Below are 24250 nucleotides of genomic sequence, written 5' to 3'. Positions count from 1 at the left end.
CAGTTTTGTACAATTGTCTCTTTATTTAGTGAAAGGCAACCAATCCCCACCCTCTGGTCAGTGCAGTCCATCTTCTGTGTCTGTGGTGGAGCCCACTTCATGACGTCCGTCTGTTCCACTGGAATGTTCTTCTGTTATCATTTGGCAATATAACAATCTGTAACAGGAAACACACAGGGATCATAGACATGAAACACGATGGTGAATGACTGTCAGAACTCGGAGAAATGTCCGACCTGGAAACACAATGTAAAGAGTTAATACCCGTCCGAGTTTCCCCACTTGGAAAGTATCCGAATCAACCAATAGGAAGCTCTACGAAAATACATTTAACTCACGAGATTCCCGACTCATCATGAACGTAGCATAAGTCTCTCTGATTGTTTCCTTACCTGTCAGACATAGATACCGACCCACAGTAACAGAAACAGCACTCCGAAGCCCATGAAGAGCGACGCCACCAGGGAGATGAGCAGCTCTTTGTACATGTCTCTGGTGTATTTAGTGGACGTCACCTCATAGCTGAGAGAGAGAGTTATGGTGCGAATCATAGTGGTACACAACAGACCGTTACATCCAGTCTATTGTCAACACATTCACCTACAGCAGTGTATATCATCTCTGTGAATATTCAGACTCTGCAACTGATTCTATCAGCCCGTTATCCAAATCTCAGCCCGTTATCCAAATCTCAGCCCGTTATCCAAATCTCAGCCCGTTATCCAAATCTCAGCCCGTTATCCAAATCTCAGCCCGTTATCCAAATCTCAGCCCGTTATCCAAATCTCAGCCCGTTATCAATCACTGTTCTTCATTCCTAAGTCGTAGAGAGACACAGGGCATATTAATTGACATTGGTGTGTTAATACTGGGCTGCAACAAAAGTCTACACGGTCAGTGTCCCCATTCCCCAGGTCTGAAGACCACTGATTCATGGTATAATAAACAGTCACTATGAAGACAGATGACCATGGAAGGATACACGAAGAACCAGGCAGTGAAGAACATGCCGATAGCCAGTAGGACCACCGTGAGGTGGGGGAACACTGCTGGGTTCACCGGACTGGTGTATCTGGTCATAGCCTCCAGCTCCTGAGGGGAGAAGAACGGAGACAATGTAGAGATTCACTCAGTGTGCTTCTGGTATCTCACACTTCTAAAAATGGACAGGTATGTTGCCAGCTATAAATAAACATGGAGTTTCAACTTAGTAACTTGGTAAATATGAGTTATGTATACGTCAACCAGCTTATTGACTGACTTGGTCATAACAGTTGAAGTTCTCTGGTCTTAACTTGGCATTGTCCGTGGGAGGCTGTTTTGGGTGTTAACTAGCTTCTGTAGCTAGTAAGCTAAGCTATATTAGCATAGCTAGCTACTGTATTCCCATCATAACATAGCTACATGTTATGTTACTCGATTAACTGATGAATAGCTATAAAACGTAGTTCACTAGCTACACACATAGCGTTAATAAATAAGGTTAGCTGAACTAGTATCTGTGTGTTAGAAACCTTTCGCCCAGAAAACTCAAACTCCCATTTTTATGTAACTCGACAAGTCAGCTCTGTAAGCGTTGTCAAAATACGTTAATTTATCACCAAATATGAAGTTTCGCTGAGCAACCATCTTCTTTTACTCCCGTTACGGCCGGTATGTACTTACAAAAACATGTCTATAAATATTTTTAACCAAGCCATGGAAAAGAAATGCCTAGTGAGACCGGACGCTCGGTCTGAACATTAACACGCAGCGCTGGCCGTACGGTTTTGGAAGCATAAGGATATTTCATATCGGAGAGAAATAGTTTTCCCAAAACAAAGGTTAAATTGATTCACATCTTTTATAGGGTTAGGGTTCCCACATGGCCATATATCCATGTTACAGCGCATGTTTACGGAAAACAGACGCAAGCCAGAGGACTGACTACCTGCGCTAATGAGTTACCTGCTTCTCTGAACACCTGTGTGTAAACGGAAGACAGAGGACTGACTACCTGCTTCTCTGAACACCTGTGTGTAAACGGAAGACAGAGGACTGACTACCTGCTTCTCTGAACACCTGTGTGTAAACGGAAGACAGAGGACTGACTACCTGCTTCTCTGAACACCTGTGTGTAAACGGAAGACAGAGGACTGACTACCTGCTTCTCTGAACACCTGTGTGTAAACGGAAGACAGAGGACTGACTACCTGCTTCTCTGAACACCTGTGTGTAAACGGAAAACAGACACCACAAACCTGTTGTCACAAAAAAATACTGTCAGCTGCAACTGTGTTAAAACAAAACAGTAAGTGTCTATTGTGTCTTATCCGGTGTTCTGTGTGAATTTAAGTATGCGCTCTCTAATTCTCGCGGAGGACCTGAGCCCTAGGACCATGCCTCAGGACTACCTGGCATGATGACTCCTTGCTGTCCCCAGCCCACCTGGCCCTGCTGCTGCTCCAGTTTCAACTGTTCTGCCTGTGACTGTGGAACCCTGACCTGTTCACCGGACGTGCTATCTGTCCCAGACCTGCTGTCCCAGACCTGCTGGAACCCTGACCTGTTCACCGGACGTGCTACCTGTCCCAGACCTGCTGTTTCCAACTCTCTAGAGACAGCAGGAGCGGTAGAGATACTCTGAATGATCGGCTATGAAAAGCCAACTGACACTTACTCTTGTGTTACTGACTTGTTGCACCCTCGACAACTACTATGATTATTATTATTTGACCATGCTGGTCATTTATGAACATTTGAACATCTTGGCCATGTTCTGTTATAATCTCCACCCGGCACAGCCAGAAGAGGACTGGCCACCCCTCATAGCCTGGTTCCTCTCTAGGTTTTGGCCTTTCTAGGGAGTTTTTCCTAGCCACCGTGCTTCTACACTGCGTGCACAATTATTAAGCAAGTGAGTATTCTGATCTTATTGTTTCTATTCACATTTTCGAACTCCAAACCATATAAACTTGAATGCTTATTGGATTTAATCATTTTCAGGTGATATGTATTTGTGTAATGAGGGAGGGTGTGGCGAAAGTGAATAACACCTTATATCAAGGTGTGCATAATTATTAGGCAGCCTCATTACCTCAGGTAAAATGGGCCAAAAAAGAAGTTTAACTGACACTGAAAGCCAAAAATGTAAAATGCCTTTCAGACGGATGCGACACTCTTTAAATAGCTGAACTATTGACAACTGGGGCGCAAAAAACGCATGGGGAAGAAATTGGGGAAGAAAAGGCGCAAATTAACTGCAAAAGACTTGAGAAGAATTAAACGTCAAACTACCAGGAACCCATTATCCTCCGGCGCCACCGTATTCCAGAACTGCAACCTACCAGGAACCCATTATCCTCCAGCGCCACCGTATTCCAGAACTGCAACCTACCTGGAACCCATTATCCTCCGGCGCCACCGTATTCCAGAACTGCAACCTACCTGGAGTGTTCAGAAGTACAAGGTGTCAAGAGCTCAGAGACATGGCCAAGGTCAAGAAGACTGAAACAAGACCACCACTGAATAAGATTCACAAGTTGATGAAAGTGACTCTTGATGGACCAAATGGATGGGCCCGTGGCTGGCTCAGTAATGGACACAGGGCACCACTTTGAGTCAGGTGTCAGCAAGGTGAAGGAGGGGTACTGGTATGGGCTGCTATCATTGAGGATGAGGTAGTTGGACCTTCTCGGGTTGAAGATGGACTGAAACTCAACTCCCAAACCTACTGCCAGTTTCTGGAAGATTCTTTCGTCAAACAGTGGTACAGGAAGAAGTCCTCAGCATTCTAGAAGGCCATGATCTTTATGCAGGACGATGCTCCATCACATGCATCCAAGTACTCCACTGCTTGGCTAGCCAGCAAGGGCCTCAAAGATGCCTGAATAATGACCTGGCCCCCTTCCTCACCTGACCTAAATCCTATTGAGAACTTGTGGGCCCTTCTCAAAACGTGAGATTTACAGCGAGGGAAGACAATACACCTTTTTGAACAGCATTTGGGAGGCTGTGGTTGCTGCTTCAGCGAAAATTGATCGTGAACAGATCAAGAAACTGACAGACTCCATGGATGGAAGGCTCATGGCAGTTATTGAAAATAAGGGTGGCTATATTGGTCACTGGATATTTTTGAAAGGCCAAAAATGTTATATAATTGTCATTTTGTGTTACTTATCTGTTACACTTACTCTAAAAATTGAGAATAAACAAGTGAGTTGAGAGAAATATTTGTAATTTAGTTGCCTAATAATTCTGCACACTAATAGTTGCCTAATAATTGTGCACACTTATATATTTCCCTGAGAAAGACAAAACTCACTTTTCCTTTGTTAAACATTCAGGTTTGAGGTTCAATAACATTTTGGATTGACTGAGAGCTTTGTGTTTGTTCAACAATAAAATTAATCCCGAGGAATACAATTTGCCTAATAATTGTGCACGTAGTGTAGAACTGTATTGCTTGCTGTTTGGGGTTTTAGGCTGGGTTTCTGTACAGCACTTTGAGACATCAGCTGATGTAAGAAGGGCTTTATAAATACATTTGATTGATATTTAGCGTTTGTGACCTGAACAGGGATTTGTGTTTCTAGAACCGAACCGCAATTGAGATTTCCATTTAATTAGAGTATTTGGCTGTTTTGGTTTCCAGAGACAGTTTGTATTTTAATAAAACAGAACATGTAACTAAAATCCTTGGAATAAGGAGTAACGTGTATTTAGGCTTCTTTAGTCCAATATTGGGCTAGTTAGCTAATGTTGGCTAGCAAGCTATTACAACCCGGAAATGCCTAGCTACAACAACCATGTGAATACATATATACATATAATGTTAGGTTTTAGACAAATCTATAGCTATAAGTCGCATTTCATGATGAAGTTATTGTTAGAAAATGATGCATTAGCTACAAATCACTTACCATTTTTGTTGAGTTTCTTGTTCCTACTGCAGAATGTCAATACTAGAAAAGAGCCACGTCAGTTTCCAAGCAGAGTAAAAATACCGGTCCGCCACCGGGCGGCCTGGAGAAAACCCTTAGTCTATTTATTCCATGTTTTATTCCGAAACAGAGACATTTACATTAGATTCATTTTAAAATTAGCACAAAATAATTTAACTGATTATTTTAAATGAAATTATTGTGCTAATCTTAAAATGAAAAAAATAACTATGTTCCTGGCTGTGATATGCTGATATGCTCTCTCTCTCTCCCAACCAAACCACATTTTGTTTTCAATCAATATTTTATTTACTGCATGCATTCATATTATGACAACATGCTCTTCAAAACAAAAAAGACGAAAACAACAAAGACTTAAAAAATAAATGCCATGATCATGTATTAAAAACAAAGTAAGAGGATCGACTAAAAAGCACACAGATTTATAGGGAGAACTTTTAGAACAGGAACAGGAATAGGAATAGGAACAGGAACAGGAACAGGAATAGGAACAGGAATAGGAACAGGAATAGGAACAGGAACAGGAACAGGAACAGGAACAGGAATAGGAACAGGAATAGGAACAGGAACAGGAACAGGAATAGGAATAGGAACAGGAACAGGAACAGGAACAGGAACAGGAATAGGAACAGGAACAGGAATAGGAATAGGAACAGGAACAGGAACAGGAATAGTATGGAGGTGAACGAGGGAGAGGGTCAATATGCTTTACAAAGTGATTCAATGTTCATCAAGTATTTTAGTGTTCTGAAGGGCTTTAAGCCATAACAATTAGAGGAAGAAGATAAATGTATTTCAAAATGAGTGATTTGATCGTTTCATTGTAAAGTTTTAATTAGAAAGTCCTGTGTGTGTGTGTGTGCGTGTGTGTGCGTGTGTGTGTGTGTGTGTGTGTGCGTGTGTGTGTGTGCGTGTGTGTGTGTGTGTGTGTGTGCGTGTGTGTGTGTGTGCGTGTGCGTGTGTGTGTGCGCGTGTGTGCGCTCGTGCGTGTGTGTGTGCGTGCGTGCGTGTGTGTGTGTGCGTGCGTGTGTGTGTGTGTGTGTGTGTGTGTGTGTGCGTGCGTGTGTGCGCACACCCATGTGTTTTCTTTCTCAGTGAAACGGGTAAAAGGAGAATAGTGATTTTGATTGGCATAGAATTTCATAAAACAACGTTTGCATATTAATGATACAACATACATGATACAGTAATAAAGAGTAAAAATTACAGTGATAAAACAGAAATAACATAAAAAAGGAACATAGGTTGTTACAAAATGAAGCTACACAGTAACATGTAATGAGTTTCTATACCAGTTGAAACCAGTTGGAACCAATTGAAACCAGTTGGAACCAGTTGGAACCAGTTGCAACCAGCATCAGAGCATTAAGCAGTTCATATATACAGCGCTAAACTACAAGTACTATGCTGGTGTCACTATAAAGGCTGGCTGGTGCATTATAAATAAGCTAAAACAGTACACTGTACTCATGTATGGCAAAATCATATTGGTAATACAGTATAATACTATATCTTTATATTGTGTCATCTTCAATTAAGTATATTCATTTGATTATTTGTTTTTGAATTTAGATTTCTTATGACATGACAGGTCAGGTAAGATTTAACACACCTGGCCAGAGGGACATTGTGTCAATACATCTGTTTCAACCCACCAGGGGCCTGTATTTGTGATGAAGGATCGTTCTTTTGGACAACGGGAAGTTGATCCTAGATCAACACTCCAACTCTAAGGTGGTTTCTGAATAGGGGCCCAGGTCTCTGTATTGGAGAGATGGTACATTCTGGAATGTGAGATGGGAATACGTAGTTTGTTAACTTGAGACATTCAGATACCAGATAATATCCAAAGTGTCCTTCATCACATACTAATACATGTATATACTAAATACTGTATTGCATGACATATGAGGAACATAATCAATCGTATATCCGACAGGACAGTGGTCAGTGAGTAAGGAGAAGATATCACTACGAAAAATACAGGTTAATAACAGAATACATGTGAAGAGGTGTGTTTTCCAGAGGAGACAGTTATAAACATGGCTTAAGGGTAAGGGTGTTGTTTCCCGTCAGGGAGGGGAAGACAAAAAGCGTTACACAGATTCATAGCAATGAATGGAAAGGCTAGAATAATACAATTGTCCAGTGTATAAATCCGTGACTCTTTCAGTAGGCTGCTAGCGTGGCTTCTGGCCAAGCCTTTTTCTCCTTCAGTTACACAAGGCCGTGGCACAAAATGGCCACCTTTTGTTAGTTTAAATAAATAGGATTTAAACACTCCGTGGCTCAAACATGAACAGCATTCAATCAATCAGCATTCAATCAAGTCCATGAGCTGCTTCTGTCTTGAGATAAGCCGACCTTCTTGTAGAGAAAGATAAGGCACCAGCGTGTTTTGTAGAGAAAGATAAGGCACCAGCGTGTTTTGTAGAGAAAGATAAGGCACCAGCGGTTTAAAAAACATCATTCAGATGTTGATATTTGTGTGGGTTATCAACGTCATCATCGAGAGCAGAAAGAAATCGCCAATCTTCTACAATTCAAGCATATAAAGTTAACATACATGTAGCTAAGTATGTACTTTGTCTTAAACACAAATGTAGTATTTGCTAGTGGTCCTGTGAGTGAGTTACAGTGTATTAAGTTTCCAGTGGGCAAGTTACAGCTTAAAACGTATTTTCATTGTTCTTCAAACATGTAGTCAGTGTTGGACCTGAACAATGGATGCAGTTATCAGCTGCTGAGATCATACAGTGTTCCAGATCATACAGTGTTCCAGATCACACAGTGTATATACAGTGTTCCAGATCATACAGTGTGTATACAGTGTTCCAGATCATACAGTGTATATACAGTGTTCCTGATCATACAGTGTTCCAGATCATACAGTGTATATACAGTGTTCCAGATCATACAGTGTTCCAGATCATACAGTGTTCCAGATCATACAGTGTGTATACAGTGTTCCAGATCATACAGTGTTCCAGATCATACAGTGTTCCAGATCATACAGTGTATATACAGTGTTCCAGATCATACAGTGTTCCAGATCATACAGTGTGTATACAGTGTTCCAGATCATACAGTGTTCCAGATCATACAGTGTTCCAGATCATACAGTGTATATACAGTGTTCCAGATCATACAGTGTGTATACAGTGTTCCAGATCATACAGTGTTCCAGATCATACAGTGTTCCAGATCATACAGTGTGTATACAGTGTTCCAGATCATACAGTGTTCCAGATCATACAGTGTGTATACAGTGTTCCAGATCATACAGTGTTCCAGATCATACAGTGTTCCAGATAATACAGTGTTCCAGATCATACAGTGTATATACAGTGTCCCAGATCATACAGTGTTCCAGATCATACACTGCAGAGCCATACTGTGTGTTTAGGAAGATATGGTTCTTATACAGTGTATAGTGTTTATTGTCAGCATTGTGCAATGCAGTTATCTGAGTTGATATCATGGTGAGTCCTTCCTTGTAGATATAAAATGTATTTACTCCTGTGATTCAATGCATTTAAAATTAAATAGTGTTTCTCCTGTTTCTTTATATAACGTTAACCTTCATGGATGAGCTAGCTTCCTGTATAGATCCATCATCACCAACAACAAGCTGATGTAGCTGAAATCACATCCCACCCACCAGCAGCTTATCTGTTAAGACACATTTATACACTACGTACGCAGCGCAAGTAGTGCACTATATAGGGAATAGGGTGCCATAGGGCTCTGGTCTAAAGTAGTGCACTATATAGGGAATAGGGTTCCATAGGGCTCTGGTCTAAAGTAGTGCACTATATAGGGAATAGGGTTCTATAGGGCTCTGGTCTAAAGTAGTGCACTATATAGGGAATAGGGTTCCATAGGGCCCTGGTCTAAAGTAGTAGGGTGCCATTTAAATCAATCTGACCCAGAATAAAGCAGCCCGGTACGTAATATAACGTTACTGACGATACGTCACTGAGACCAGCTGTGAACATGACTCCCCCTATTATTAGCTGAGGCACAGCTTGTGTCACCAATGGTACCCTATTTAGTACACAATAGAGTGAATGGGGTTCCATTTGGGACCAAGCCACAGTGTTCTAGAACCAAATGGAACTTTCCATTAAACATTAAACCATTAGTTGAAGACAGGGTTTTGTTTTCGGTCATTAGGAATGGTTAAAGTGTAGTTAAGAAAACCAGTTCAGGGCAAATGTGTAAAGATGCTATAAATTGGCCAAAAAACATAGTTATTAAGACATAATATACAGTGTATTCAGAAAGTATTCAGACCCCTTGACTTTTTCCACATTTTGTTACGTTAAAACCTTATTCTAAAATGGATTAAATCGTTTTTTCCCTCCCGTCATCAATCTACACACAATACCCCATAATGACGAAGCAAAAACAGGTTTTTAGATTTTTTTGCAAAAGTATAAAAAAAACAAAAAACAGAAATATCTTATTTACATAAGTATTCAGACGCTTTGCTGTGAGACTTGAAAGTTCAGGTGCATCCTGTTTCCATTGATCATTCAGATCAATTTGAGATTGATCATCCTTTTCTGGTCTGATGAAACCAAGATTGAACTCTTTGGCCTGAATGCCAAGCATCACGTCTGGAGGAAACCTGGCACCATCCCTACGGTGAAGCATGGTGGTGGTAGCAACATGCTGTGAGGATGTTTTGCAGCAGCAGGGACTGGGAGACTAGTCAGAATCAAGGGAAAGATGAACGGAGCAAAGTACAGAGAGATCCTTGATGAAAACATGCTCCAGGGCGCTCAGGACCTCAGACTGGGACGAAGATTCACCTTCCAACAGGACAACGACCCTAAGCACACAGCCAAGACAACGCAGGAGTGGCTTCCGGACAAGTTTCGGAAATATCCTTGAGCGGCCCAGCCAGAGCCCGGATTTGAACCCAATCGAACATCTCTGGAGAGACCTGAAAATAGCTGTGCAGAGAAGAATGGGAGAAACTCCCCAAATACAGGTGTGCCAAGCTTGTAGGGTCATACCCAAGAAGACACGAGACTGTAATCGCTGCCAAAGGTGCTTCAACAAAGTTCTGAGTAAAGGGTCTGAATACTTATGTAAAATGTGGTAAAATATGTAAAAAGTCAAGGGGTCTGAATACTCTCCGAATGCTCTGTAAGTCTATATCATCATGATAGACTTGCGTATCACATCATGTAAGTTATCGGAGCTGTGGTGGATACAGTCCCACATTCATGCCTCTCTCATAAGTTTGAGAGCAGAACAAATCGTTTTTCGATCCCCTATTGGAAGGAAGGAGCCAGAGAGAGAGAGAGAGTGAGAGAGGGATGGGATAGGAGGTGTAGTAGTTAAGATATCCTGGGTCAGTCAAGAGATACGTTCAAAGCAGAATACTAGTTTGCATGCTTAGTTTTCTCTCCTCTCATGAGCAGCTGCTTTGAATGAGGAAGTAGTAGTCAGAGAATGGCGATGTCGTGGATACGCCACATCTCACTTCACTCTGCCAGAAGGAGAAGAGGACAGAGGTCAAGTTTAGAGGAAGCAACTTTTATATGGATTTGAAATGGTTTAAAACGTATTTAAATGCAATACTCACAGACTTGGCCACTCTGAAGTGATAGGTGACGTCCTGGAATGACAGTACAGATACTGACCACAGGTGATCTGTCCCCTGAGGAGAAAGAGGTCAAGAGGTCAGTCAATACCTCCATAAGCTGGGAAGTCAGTCACAGGTTTTTTTGGGGTCAATTCCACAGTTAATTTGGGAAGTCTTGTAATGTCAGTTGAAGTGGTATTGAACCCCAACAGTGTTCAGGAACATCTCTAATGTTTTATCATGGTAGTGTGTAGATGGTACCTCAGTAGCTGTTCTTTCTCCAGCGTAGAGCTCTGTCTCTCTGTGGTCAGGACACAGACGGCCTCTAGTGACTCCGCACTGTTTGATCCACACACTGGCACTGGAACTGAGGACAGGAGGGAGGAATATAATGTCGTTTGTAGTGTTATTGTTATAGCTGTCAATATCCACGAGTTGGTATGTGTGTGAACAGTAGATAACAGTAGATAACAGTAGATATACGTAGCTGTCAGGTGAACAGTAGATAACAGTAGATATACCGTAGCTGTCAGGTGAACAGTAGATAACAGTAGATATACCGTAGCTGTCAGGTTAACAGTAGATAACAGTAGATATACTGTAGCTGTCAGGTGAACAGTAGATAACAGTAGATATACCGTAGCTGTCAGGTGAACAGTAGATAACAGTAGATATACCGTAGCTGTCAGGTGAACAGTAGATAACAGTAGATATACCGTAGCTGTCAGGTGAACAGTAGATAACAGTAGATATACCGTAGCTGTCAGGTGAACAGTAGATAACAGTAGATATACTGTAGTTGTCAGGTGAACAGTAGATAACAGTAGATATACCGTAGCTGTCAGGTGAACAGTAGATAACAGTAGATATACCGTAGCTGTCAGGTGAACAGTAGATAACAGTAGATAACAGTAGATATACCGTAGCTGTCAGGTGAACAGTAGATAACAGTAGATATACCGTAGCTGTCAGGTGAACAGTAGATAACAGTAGATATACGTAGCTGTCAGGTGAACAGTAGATAACAGTAGATAACAGTAGATATACGTAGCTGTCAGGTGAACAGTAGATAACAGTAGATATACCGTAGCTGTCAGGTGAACAGTAGATAACAGTAGATATACCGTAGCTGTCAGGTTAACAGTAGATAACAGTAGATATACCGTAGCTGTCAGGTGAACAGTAGATAACAGTAGATATACCGTAGCTGTCAGGTGAACAGTAGATAACAGTAGATATACCGTAGCTGTCAGGTGAACAGTAGATAACAGTAGATATACTGTAGTTGTCAGGTGAACAGTAGATAACAGTAGATATACCGTAGCTGTCAGGTGAACAGTAGATAACTGTAGATATACCGTAGCTGTCAGGTTAACAGTAGATAACAGTAGATATACTGTAGCTGTCAGGTGAACAGTAGATAACAGTAGATATACCGTAGCTGTCAGGTGAACAGTAGATAACTGTAGATATACCGTAGCTGTCAGGTGAAAAGTAGATAACAGTAGATATACCGTAGCTGTCAGGTGAACAGTGGATAACAGTAGATAACAGTAGATACACCGTAGCTGTCAGGTGAACAGTAGATAACAGTAGATATATCGTCGCTGTCAGGTGAACAGTAGATAACAGTAGATAACAGTAGATATACTGTAGCTGTCAGGTGAACAGTAGATAACAGTAGATATACTGTAGCTGTCAGGTCATTCTTCTTGTTCATGACCAGAGCTGATTTAGTCTACGTGTTGGTGTCATTTAGTGACTGTGCTGTGGACATTTGCTTGTGTTGGTTCAGGTGAGTGTGGAGCAGGCCGTGTTGGTTCAGGTGAGTGTGGAGCAGGCCGTGTTGGTTCAGGTGAGTGTGGAGCAGGCCGTGTTGGTTCAGGTGAGTGTGGAGCAGGCCGTGTTGGTTCAGGTGAGTGTGGAGCAGGCCGTGTTGGTTCAGGTGAATGTGGAGCAGGCCGTGTTGGTTCAGGTGAGTGTGGAGCAGGCCGTGTTGGTTCAGGTGAATGTGGAGCAGGCCGTGTTGGTTCAGGTGAGTGTGTGGAGCAGGCCGTGTTGGTTCAGGTGAGTGTGGAGCAGGCCGTGTTGGTTCAGGTGAGTGTGTAGCAGGCCGTGTTGGTTCAGGTGAGTGTGTGGAGCAGGCCGTGTTGGTTCAGGTGAGTGTGTGGAGCAGGCCGTGTTGGTTCAGGTGAGTGTGGAGCAGGCCGTGTTGGTTCAGGTGAGTGTGGAGCAGGCCGTGTTGGTTCAGCTGAATGTGTGGAGCAGGCCGTGTTGGTTCAGCTGAGTGTGTGGAGCAGGCCGTGTTGTTTCAGGTGAGTGTGTGGAGCAGGCCGTGTTGGTTCAGGTGAATGTGGAGCAGGCGGTGTTGGTTCAGGTGAGTGTGGAGCAGGCCGTGTTGGTTCAGGTGAATGTGGAGCAGGCCGTGTTGGTTCAGGTGAGTGTGGAGCAGGCCATGTTGGTTCAGGTGAGTGTGTGGAGCAGGCCGTGTTGGTTCAGGTGAGTGTATGGAGCAGGCCGTGTTGGTTCAGGTGAATGTGGAGCAGGCCGTGTTGGTTCAGGTGAGTGTGTGGAGCAGGCCGTGTTGGTTCAGGTGAGTGTGTGGAGCAGGCCGTGTTGGTTCAGGTGAATGTGGAGCAGGCCGTGTTGGATCAGGTGAGTGTGTGGAGCAGGCCGTGTTGGTTCAGGTGAATGTGGAGCAGGCCGTGTTGGTTCAGGTGAATGTGGAGCAGGCCGTGTTGGTTCGGGTGAGTGTGGAGCAGGCCGTGTTGGTTCAGGTGAGTGTGGAGCAGGCCGTGTTGGTTCAGGTGAATGTGGAGCAGGCCGTGTTGGTTCAGGTGAGTGTGTGGAGCAGGCCGTGTTGGTTCAGGTGAATGTGGAGCAGGCCGTGTTGGTTCAGGTGAATGTGGAGCAGGCCGTGTTGGTTCAGGTGAGTGTGGAGCAGGCCGTGTTGGTTCAGGTGAGTGTGGAGCAGGCCGTGTTGGTTCAGGTGAGTGTGGAGCAGGCCGTGTTGGTTCAGGTGAGTGTGGAGCAGGCCGTGTTGGTTCAGGTGAATGTGGAGCAGGCCGTGTTTGTTCAGGTGAGTGTGGAGCAGGCCGTGCTGGTTCAGGTGAATGTGTGGAGCAGGCCGTGTTGGTTCAGGTGAATGTGGAGCAGGCCGTGTTGGTTCAGGTGAATGTGTGGAGCAGGCCGTGTTGGTTCAGGTGTGTGTGGAGCAGGCCGTGTTGGTTCAGGTGAGTGTGTGGAGCAGGCCGTGTTGGTTCAGGTGAATGTGGAGCAGGCCGTGTTGGTTCAGGTGAATGTGGAGCAGGCCGTGTTGGTTCAGGTGAGTGTGGAGCAGGCCGTGTTGGTTCAGGTGAGTGTGGAGCAGGCCGTGTTGGTTCAGGTGAGTGTGGAGCAGGCCGTGTTGGTTCAGGTGAGTGTGGAGCAGGCCGTGTTGGTTCAGGTGAGTGTGGAGCAGGCCGTGTTGGTTCAGGTGAGTGTGGAGCAGGCCGTGTTGGTTCAGGTGAGTGTGGAGCAGGCCGTGTTGGTTCAGGTGAATGTGGAGCAGGCCGTGTGTACTCACCTCATGTGTAGAGTGATTTGTGACATGGAGGAGTTCCTAGTTCCTTGGAGTGATACGGAATATCTGTTGACAAAACAAAAAAACATTATACAACGCAGTCACACAATATCTACATGATATAATGTATTCCACAAGTGTAATGTATTCCACAAAGTGTTTTGTATTCCACAAAGTGTTTTGTATTCCACAAGTGTAATGTATTCCACAAAGTGTTTTGTATTCCACAAAGTGTTTTGTATTCCACAAAGTGTTTTGTATTCCACAAAGTGTAATGTATTCCACCAAGTGTAATGTATTCCACAAGTGTAATGTGTTCCACAAAGTGTCATGTGTTCCACAAAGTGTCATGTGTTCCACAAAGTGTCATGTGTTCCACAAAGTGTAATTACAGTTGAACTACGTACACTACACTTTACCAATACAGTCTTAAGAGAACCACACAGGCAGACTCACAGCTGTGTAGAGAACCACACAGGCAGACTCACAGCTGTGTAGAGAACCACACAGGCAGATCCACAGCTGTGTAGAGAACCACACAGGCAGACTCACAGCTGTGTAGAGAACCACACAGGCAGACTCACAGCTGTGTAGAGAACCACACAGGCAGATCCACAGCTGTGTAGAGAACCACACAGGAAGACCCACCTGCAGCTGTCAGGATGGGGGCAGTTGTGTGATGAGATGTGTTGGTCTGTCTCCAGGATGTGCAGATCTATAAGGGAAGGGGATGGTCTTCGTCCTGTTTCCTCCTCCGTGCTGATGTGTGTGTTGTCCCTGCGTTGTCTCTGAGGCAGGGGCAGTGTCTGCTGGTCTTCAGGCCCACCCGGTCCAGGCAGCCGGTTGTTGACCCCCGTCACTCCCCCTACACCCCCCAGGTCCTCTGCAAGGGAAGGTTTCTTAGCCTTGGACAGGTAGATGGAGGTGTGGCTGAGACCGTTCCGGTAGCGTCCGTCCTTGTCCATAGGCCTGGACTTGGCCTTCTTGTTGATGCTGCGCAGTGTAGGGACCGGGCTACTCACTTCTACAAGAGAGAGGATGGAGACAGGTACCACTAATGGAGACAGGTAATGGAGACAGGTAATGGAGACAGGTACCACTAATGGAGACAGGTAATGGAGACAGGTACCACTAATGGAGACAGGTACCACTAATGGAGACAGGTACCACAAATGGAGACAGGTAGCACTAATGAAGACAGGTACCACTAATGGAGACAGGTACCACTAATGGAGACAGGTACCACTAATGGAGACAGGTACCACTAATGGAGACAGGTGGAGACAGGTAATGGAGACAGGTAATGGAGACAGGTACCACTAATGGAGACAGGTACCACTAATGGAGACAGGTACCACTAATAGAGACAGGTACCACTAATGGAGACAGGTACCACTAATGGAGACAGGTACCACTAATAGAGACAGGTACCACTAATGGAGACAGGTACCACTAATGGAGACAGGTACCACTAATGGAGACAGGTACCACTAATGGAGACAGGTAGCACTAATGGAGACAGGTGGAGACAGGTACCACTAATGGAGACAGGTACCACTAATGGAGACAGGTAATGGAGACAAGTAGCACTAATGGAGACAGGTAATGGAGACAGGTAATGGAGACAGGTACCACTAATGGAGACAGGTAATGGAGACAGGTAATGGAGACAGGTACCATTAATGGAGACAGGTACCACTAATGGAGACAGGTACCACTAATGGAGACAGGTGGAGACAGGTACCACTAATGGAGACAGGTACCACTAATGGAGACAGGTACCACTAATGGAGTCAGGTAATGGAGACAGGTACCACTAATGGAGACAGGTACCACTAATGGAGACAGGTACCACTAATGGAGACAGGTACCACTAATAGAGACAGGTACCACTAATGGAGACAGGTACCACTAATGGAGACAGGTACCACTAATGGAGACAGGTACCACTAATGGAGACAGGTACCACTAATGGAGACAGGTACCACTAATGGAGACAGGTAGCACTAATGGAGACAGGTACCACTAATGGAGACAGGTAACACTAATAGAGACAGGTACCACTAATGGAGACAGGTACCACTAATGGAGACAGGTACCACTAATGGAGACAGGTAATGGAGACAGGTAATGGAGACAGGTAACACTAATAGAGACAGGTACCACTAATGGAGACAGGTACCACTAATGGAGACAGGTACCACTAATGGAGACAGGTACCACTAATGGAGACAGGTGGAGACAGGTACCACTAATGGAGACAGGTACCACTAATGGAGACAGGTACCACTTAATGGAGACAGGTGGAGACAGGTACCACTAATGGAGACAGGTAATGGAGACAGGTAATGGAGACAGGTACCACTAATGGAGACAGGTACAACTAATGGAGACAGGTACCACTAATGGAGACAGGTGGAGACAGGTACCACTAATGGAGACAGGTACCATTAATGGAGACAGGTAATGGAGACAGGTACCACTAATGGAGACAGGTACCACTAATGGAGACAGGTACCACTAATGGAGACAGGTACCATTAATGGAGACAGGTAATGGAGACAGGTACCACTAATGGAGACAGGTACCACTAATGGAGACAGGTACCACTTATGGAGACAGGTACCACTAATGGAGACAGGTAATGGAAACAGGTACCACTAATGGAGACAGGTACCACTAATGGAGACAGGTGGAGACAGGTACCACTAATGGAGACAGGTACAACTTATGGAGACAGGTACCACTAATGGAGACAGGTAATGGAAACAGGTACCACTAATGGAGACAGGTGGAGACAGGTACCACTAATGGAGACAGGTGGAGACAGGTAGCACTAATGAAGACAGGTACCACTAATGGAGACAGGTAACACTAATAGAGACAGGTAACACTAATAGAGACAGGTACCACTAATGGAGACAGGTACCACTAATGGAGACAGGTAATGGAGACAGGTACCACTAATGGAGACAGGTAATGGAGACAGGTAATGGAGACAGGTAACACTAATAGAGACAGGTACCACTAATGGAGACAGGTAACACTAATGGAGACAGGTAATGGAGACAGGTACCACTAATGGAGACAGGTAATGGAGACAGGTACCACTAATGGAGACAGGTAATGGAGACAGTTAATGGAGACAGGTAACACTAATAGAGACAGGTACCACTAATGGAGACAGGTACCACTAATGGAGACAGGCACCACTAATGGAGACAGGTACCACTAATGGAGACAGGTGGAGACAGGTACCACTAATGGAGACAGGTGGAGACAGGTACCACTAATGGAGACAGGTACCACTAATGGAGACAGGTAATGGAGACAGGTAATGGAGACAGGTACCACTAATGGAGACAGGTACCACTAATGGAGACAGGTACCACTAATGGAAACAGGTACCACTAATGAAGACAGGTGGAGACAGGTACCACTAATGGAGACAGGTGGAGACAGGTGGAGACAGGTACCACTAATGGAGACAGGTAATGGAGACAGGTACCACTAATGGAGACAGGGACCACTAATGGAGACAGGTACCACTAATGGAGACAGGTAATGGAGACAGGTACCACTAATGGAGACAGGTACCACTAATGGAGACAGGTATCACTAATGGAGACAGGTACCACTAATGGAGACAGGTGGAGACAGGTACCACTAATGGAGACAGGTATCACTAATGGAGACAGGTACCACTAATGGAGTCAGGTACCACTAATGGAGACAGGTATCACTAATGGAGACAGGTACCACTAATGGAGACAGGTATCACTAATGGAGACAGGTACCACTAATGGAGACAGGTGGAGACAGGTACCACTAATGGAGACAGGTACCACTAATGGAGTCAGGTATCACTAATGGAGACAGGTAGCACTAATGGAGACAGGTAATGGAGACAGGTACCACTAATGGAGACAGGTACCACTAATGGAGACAGGTAATGGAGACAGGTACCATTAATGGAGACAGGTACCGCTAATGGAGACAGGTACCGCTAATGGAGACAGGTACCACTAATGGAGACAGGTACCACTATTGGAGACAGGTAATGGAGACAGGTACCACTAATGGAGACAGGTAATGGAGACAGGTACCACTAATGGAGACAGGTACCACTAATGGAGACAGGTACCACTAATGGAGACAGGTGGAGACAGGTAATGGAGACAGGTACCACTAATGGAGACAGGTAACACTAATGGAGACAGGTACCACTAATGGAGACAGGTACCACTAATGGAGACAGGTACCACTAATGGAGACAGGTACCACTAATGGAGACAGGTACCACTAATGGAGACAGGTGCCAGTAATGGAGACAGGTAATGGAGACAGGTACCACTAATGGAGACAGGTACCATTAATGGAGACAAGTAATGGAGACAGGTAACACTAATGGAGACAGGTAACACTAATGGAGACAGGTACCACTAATGGAGACAGGTACCACTAATGGAGACAGGTAACACTAATGGAGACAGGTACCACTAATGGAGACAGGTATCACTAATGGAGACAGGTACCACTAATGGAGACAGGTAATGGAGACAGGTACCACTAATGGAGACAGGTACCACTAATGGAGACAGGTATCACAAATGGAGACAGGTACCACTAATGGAGACAGGTACCACTAATGGAGACAGGTATCACTAATGGAGACAGGTACCACTAATGGAGACAGGTAATGGAGACAGGTACCACTAATGGAGACAGGTAACACTAATGGAGACAGGTACCACTAATGGAGACAGGTACCACTAATGGAGACAGGTAACACTAATGGAGACAGGTACCACTAATGGAGACAGGTATCACTAATGGAGACAGGTACCACTAATGGAGACAGGTAATGGAGACAGGTACCACTAATGGAGACAGGTAATGGAGACAGGTACCACTAATGGAGACAGGTACCACTAATGGAGACAGGTACCACTAATGGAGTCAGGTAATGGAGACAGGTACCACTAATGGAGACAGGTACCACTAATGGAGACAGGTACCACTAATGGAGACAGGTACCACTAATGGAGGCAGGTAATGGAGACAGGTACCACTAATGGAGACAGGTACCATTAATGGAGACAGGTAATGGAGACAGGTACCACTAATGGAGACAGGTAATGGAAACAGGTACCACTAATGGAGACAGGTACCATTAATGGAGACAGGTAATGGAGACAGGTACCACTAATGGAGACAGGTACCACTAATGGAGACAGGTGCCAGTAATGGAGACAGGTGCCAGTAATGGAGACAGGTACCACTAATGGAGACAGGTACCACTAATGGAGACAGGTACCACTAATGGAGACAGGTACCACTAATGGAGACAGGTACCACTAATGGAGACAGGTAATGGAGACAGGTACCACTAATGGAGACAGGTAATGGAAACAGGTACCACTAATGGAGACAGGTACCACTAATGGAGACAGGTACCACTAATGGAGACAGGTACCACTAATGGAGACAGGTACCACTAATGGAGACAGGTACCACTAATGGAGACAGGTAATGGAAACAGGTACCACTAATGGAGACAGGTACCACTAATGGAGACAGGTATCACTAATGGAGACAGGTACCACTAATGGAGACAGGTACCATTAATGGAGACAGGTACCACTAATGGAGACAGGTACCGCTAATGGAGACAGGTAATGGAGACAGGTACCACTAATGGAGACAGGTGGAAACAGGTACCACTAATGGAGACAGGTACCACTAATGGAGACAGGTGCCACTAATGGAGACAGGTACCACTAATGGAGACAGGTACCATTAATGGAGACAGGTACCACTAATGGAGACAGGTACCACTAATGGAGACAGGTGGAGACAGGTACCACTAATGGAGACAGGTAATGGAGACAGGTACCACTAATGGAGACAGGTACCACTAATGGAGACAGGTAATGGAAACAGGTACCACTAATGAAGATAGGTACCACTAATGGAGACAGGTACCGCTAATGGAGACAGGTAATGGAGACAGGTACCACTAATGGAGACAGGTACCACTAATGGAGACAGGTACCACTAATGGAGACAGGTCATGGAGACAGGTAATTGAGACAGGTAATGGAGACAGGTAATGGAGACAGGTAATGGAGACAGGTACCACTAATGGAGACAGGTACCACTAATGGAGACAGGTACCACTAATGGAGACAGGTATCACTAATGGAGACAGGTACCACTAATGGAGACAGGTACCACTAATGGAGACAGGTGGAGACAGGTACCACTAATGGAGACAGGTGGAGACAGGTACCACTAATGGAGACAAGTACCACTAATGGAGACAGGTACCACTAATGGAGACAGGTACCACTAATGGAGACAGGTAATGGAGACAGGTAATGGAGACAGGTACCACTAATGGAGACAGGTACCACTAATGGAGACAGGTACCACTAATGGAGACAGGTACCACTAATGGAGACAGGTGGAGACAGGTACCACTAATGGAGACAGGTAATGGAGACAGGTAATGGAGACAGGTACCACTAATGGAGACAGGTACCACTAATGGAGACAGGTAATGGAGACAAGTAGCACTAATGGAGACAGGTAATGGAGACAGGTACCACTAATGGAGACAGGTAATGGAGACAGGTACCATTAATGCTTATAGCAACAAACACATGTTGATATATTTGCTGTGTCACAGTAATGTCACTTAAGCATTTATGAAATGCTTACTCACTGATTATGCATAGGTTATGAATGTAAGACAGATGGGTCAATGTTTTCTTACCCAATGTAGACTGGTTGTTGCTTGGCGACAGAGTAGTTGCTGATTGGTTGTTTGTGGCAGTTGTAGGTGGACAGCAAGCTGCAGGATTGGCCAGTGAAGGAGAGGGTGGGACTGTATCTACACAGAATAGATAGGTTCATAACATATAGACATTGATTCATGATGATGTCCAGTATGATCAGTTTGGTTTCTATTGTCTTTATGAGAATCCTAAAACAATACTCCATACACCGTGTTTGGATCTTAAAGTCTGTTACAAATACATGGTGCTCATCTTTAGTCAGTCCAATAACTAACAATTGTAAATAAGCCTCAGAGATAGCTACTCCTTTCTACCGCTAAATACTGGTAAATAAGTCTCAGAGATAGCTACTCCTTTCTACCGCTAAATACTGGTAAATAAGACTCAGAGATAGCTAGTCCTTTCTACCGCTAAATACTGGTAAATAAGCCTCAGAGATAGCTAGTCCTTTCTACCACTAAATACTGGTAAATAAGCCTCAGAGATAGCTACTCCTTTCTACCGCTAAATACTGGTAAATAAGACTCAGAGATAGCTAGTCCTTTCTACCGCTAAATACTGGTAAATAAGACTCAGAGATAGCTACTCCTTTCTACCACTAAATACTGGTAAATAAGTCTCAGAGATAGCTAGTCCTTTCTACCACTAAATACTGGTAAATAAGCCTCAGAGATAGCTACTCCTTTCTACCACTAAATACTGGTAAATAAGCCTCAGAGATAGCTACTCCTTTCTACCGCTAAATACTGGTAAATAAGTCTCAGAGATAGCTAGTCCTTTCTACCACTAAATACTGGTAAATAAGCCTCAGAGATAGCTACTCCTTTCTACCGCTAAATACTGGCAAATAAGACTCAGAGATAGCTAGTCCTTTCTACCGCTAAATACTGGTAAATAAGACTCAGAGATAGCTACTCCTTTCTACCACTAAATACTGGTAAATAAGACTCAGAGATAGCTAGTCCTTTCTACCACTAAATACTGGTAAATAAGCCTCAGAGATAGCTAGTCCTTTCTACCGCTAAATACTGGTAAATGAGACTCAGAGATAGCTACTCCTTTCTACCACTAAATACTGGTAAATAAGACTCAGAGATAGCTAGTCCTTTCTACCACTAAATACTGGTAAATAAGCCTCAGAGATAGCTACTCCTTTCTACCGCTAAATACTGGTAAATAAGCCTCAGAGATAGCTAGTCCTTTCTACCACTAAATACTGGTAAATAAGAGGGATTCATATGTCTGTGTGCCTCTGACCTTGACTTGTCGAGATGGTGGATTGAGGAGCAGAGGCCATCCTAGATGATCCCTCTGCAGACCTGGACCAGAGGGGTATGAAAGCAATTAGTACAGTGAGAGGAGAAGGGAGATGGAATGGAATGGAATGGAATAGAATGGAATGGAATAGAATGGAATGGAATAGAATGGAATAGAATGGAATGGAATGAAATAGAATGGAATGGAATAGAATGGAATGGAATAGAATGGAATGGAATGGAATGGAATAGAATGGAATGGAATGAAATAGAATGGAATGGAATAGAATGGAATGGAATGGAATGGAATAGAATGGAATAGAATAGAATGGAATGGAATGGAGTAGAATAGAATAGAATAGAATAGAATGGAATGGAATGGAATGGAATGGAATAGAATGGAATAGAATGGAATAGAATAGAATGGAATGGAATGGAGTAGAATAGAATAGAATAGAATAGAATGGAATAGAATGGAATGGAATGGAATGGAATGGAATGGAGTAGAATAGAATAGAATAGAATGGAATAGAATAGAATGGAATGGAATGGAGTAGAATAGAATAGAATAGAATGGAATAGAATGGAATGGAATGGAATGGAATGGAATAGAATAGAATGGAATAGAATGGAATAGAATAGAATAGGATAGAATAGAATAGAATAGAATGGAATAGAATGGAATAGAATAGAATAGAATAGAATAGAATGGAATAGAATAGAATGGAATGGAATAGAATAGAATGGAATAGAATAGAATAGAATGGAATATAATGGAATATAATGGAGTAGAATAGAATATAAAGGAATGGAATAGAATGGAATAGAATAGAATAGAATGGAATATAATGGAATAGAATGGAGTAGAATAGAATATAAAGGAATGGAATAGAATGGAATAGAATAGGGTTGAATAGAATAGGATAGAATGGAATGGAATGGAATGGAATAGAATAGGATAGAATGGAATAGAATAGAATGGAATGGAATAGAATGGAATGGAATGGAATGGAATGGAATAGAATAGAATAGAATGGAATGGAATGGAATGGAATGGAATGGAATAGAATAGAATGGAATGGAATGGAATAGAATGGAATGGAATAGAATGGAATAGAATAGAATAGAATGGAATATAATGGAATAGAATGGAGTAGAATAGAATATAAAGGAATGGAATAGAATGGAGTAGAATGGAATAGAATAGAATAGAAAGGAATGGAATATAATTCCTATCAGATGGCATCAGATGGTGAGGGGCATAGATATTGCCCAATCATCACATGTGATAGAACAGTAATGAATACTGAAATGTCACCTTTGTACTTTGTATAGTTTATTTAATGGTCTCCAGAATGATGTGCTCATGTTGGTGTTTAATGGCTGTTTTTAACTGGTGAAACACAATACACATTTCCACTATGGGTGGACAATAAAAGTGTTTATCATTCTAAAGTAATCCTACAGAGTTTTGAATATGAGACTAGTGGATTCGGTTGTACAGTGTTGGTGGATAGGCCTACTTCATGGAATGTTCCAGACCGAACAACCAAGTCAACAGTAGAAATTAGTCATGACCTCTTGAGACACAGCCTGGGAAACACCCTAATTACCAACTTAAAGTACGGTATCAATCAAAGATAAGAGAGAATTAGAGAGGGTAGAGTAGGGAACGAGAGTAGGGAACGAGAGTAGGGAACGAGAGTAGGGAACGAGAGTAGGGAATGAAAAAATAAAAGAGAGAAAGGTAGAGGAAGAGCATACCATGGACAGAGTGGTGGACAGACTGGTGGACAGAGTGGTGGACAGAGTGGTGGACAGAGTGGTGGACAGAGTGGTGGACAGAGTGGTGGACAGAGTGGTGGACAGAAAGTGACCGTAGCAGTGAAGAGGAGCATCCAAGAGATGTATAGGGAGCAGGAAGCTACGTAGCTACAGAGGACATAAGAGACATATAGGGAGCAGGAAGCTACATAGCTACAGAGGACATAAAAGACATATAGGGAGCAGGAAGCTACATAGCTACAGAGGAAATAAGCGACATATGGGGAGCAGGGAGCTACATAGCTACAGAGGATATAAGCGACATA

The 24250-nt window shown here is 43.6% G+C and overlaps 2 protein-coding genes and 1 long non-coding RNA gene across 3 annotated transcripts in view; all 3 read right to left on the bottom strand.

Moving 5' to 3' along the window:
* Window positions 1–5012, bottom strand: tmem258 (transmembrane protein 258). The gene is made up of 4 exons (XM_029759526.1): window positions 4902–5012; window positions 983–1092; window positions 393–522; window positions 1–157 (listed from the first exon to the last, which is right to left on the bottom strand). The coding sequence occupies exons 1-3, from the start codon at window positions 4902–4904 to the stop codon at window positions 396–398; spliced, it is 240 nt and encodes a 79-aa protein (XP_029615386.1). The 5' UTR covers window positions 4905–5012; the 3' UTR covers window positions 1–157; window positions 393–395.
* On the bottom strand, window positions 1768–2375 carry LOC115197731 (uncharacterized). The gene is made up of 2 exons (XR_003879054.1): window positions 2046–2375; window positions 1768–1947 (listed from the first exon to the last, which is right to left on the bottom strand). It is a non-coding gene; the product is annotated as an uncharacterized LOC115197731 (long non-coding RNA).
* A 4998-nt stretch (window positions 5013–10010) lies between the features above and the next one.
* Window positions 10011–24250, bottom strand: part of myrf (myelin regulatory factor) — a 60675-nt gene continuing 46435 nt past the window's right edge. Inside the window, exons 18-24 of the mRNA XM_029757500.1 lie at window positions 22162–22223; window positions 20883–20999; window positions 14753–15128; window positions 14108–14170; window positions 10804–10909; window positions 10543–10617; window positions 10011–10446 (exon numbers count right to left, since the gene is read on the bottom strand). Coding sequence (XP_029613360.1) covers window positions 10369–10446; window positions 10543–10617; window positions 10804–10909; window positions 14108–14170; window positions 14753–15128; window positions 20883–20999; window positions 22162–22223 — 877 coding nt within the window. The 3' untranslated portion in view covers window positions 10011–10368. The remainder of the gene's footprint in view (window positions 10447–10542; window positions 10618–10803; window positions 10910–14107; window positions 14171–14752; window positions 15129–20882; window positions 21000–22161; window positions 22224–24250) is intronic.

This window comes from Salmo trutta, chromosome 7, assembly GCF_901001165.1.
Source record: "Salmo trutta chromosome 7, fSalTru1.1, whole genome shotgun sequence".
Lineage (NCBI taxonomy): Eukaryota > Metazoa > Chordata > Actinopteri > Salmoniformes > Salmonidae > Salmo > Salmo trutta.
The sequence above is the reverse complement of the archived record's forward strand: the minus strand, read 5'-3'. Positions and strand labels throughout refer to the sequence as shown.

What these genes read in the sequence shown, in the direction of transcription:
- tmem258 (XM_029759526.1), bottom strand. An exon ending in TTCACTGCCTGGTTCTTCGT is followed by an intron (nt 523 to 982) that starts GTATCCTTCCAT and finishes TCTCTCTCTCAG; the next exon opens with CTATGAGGTGACGTCCACTA.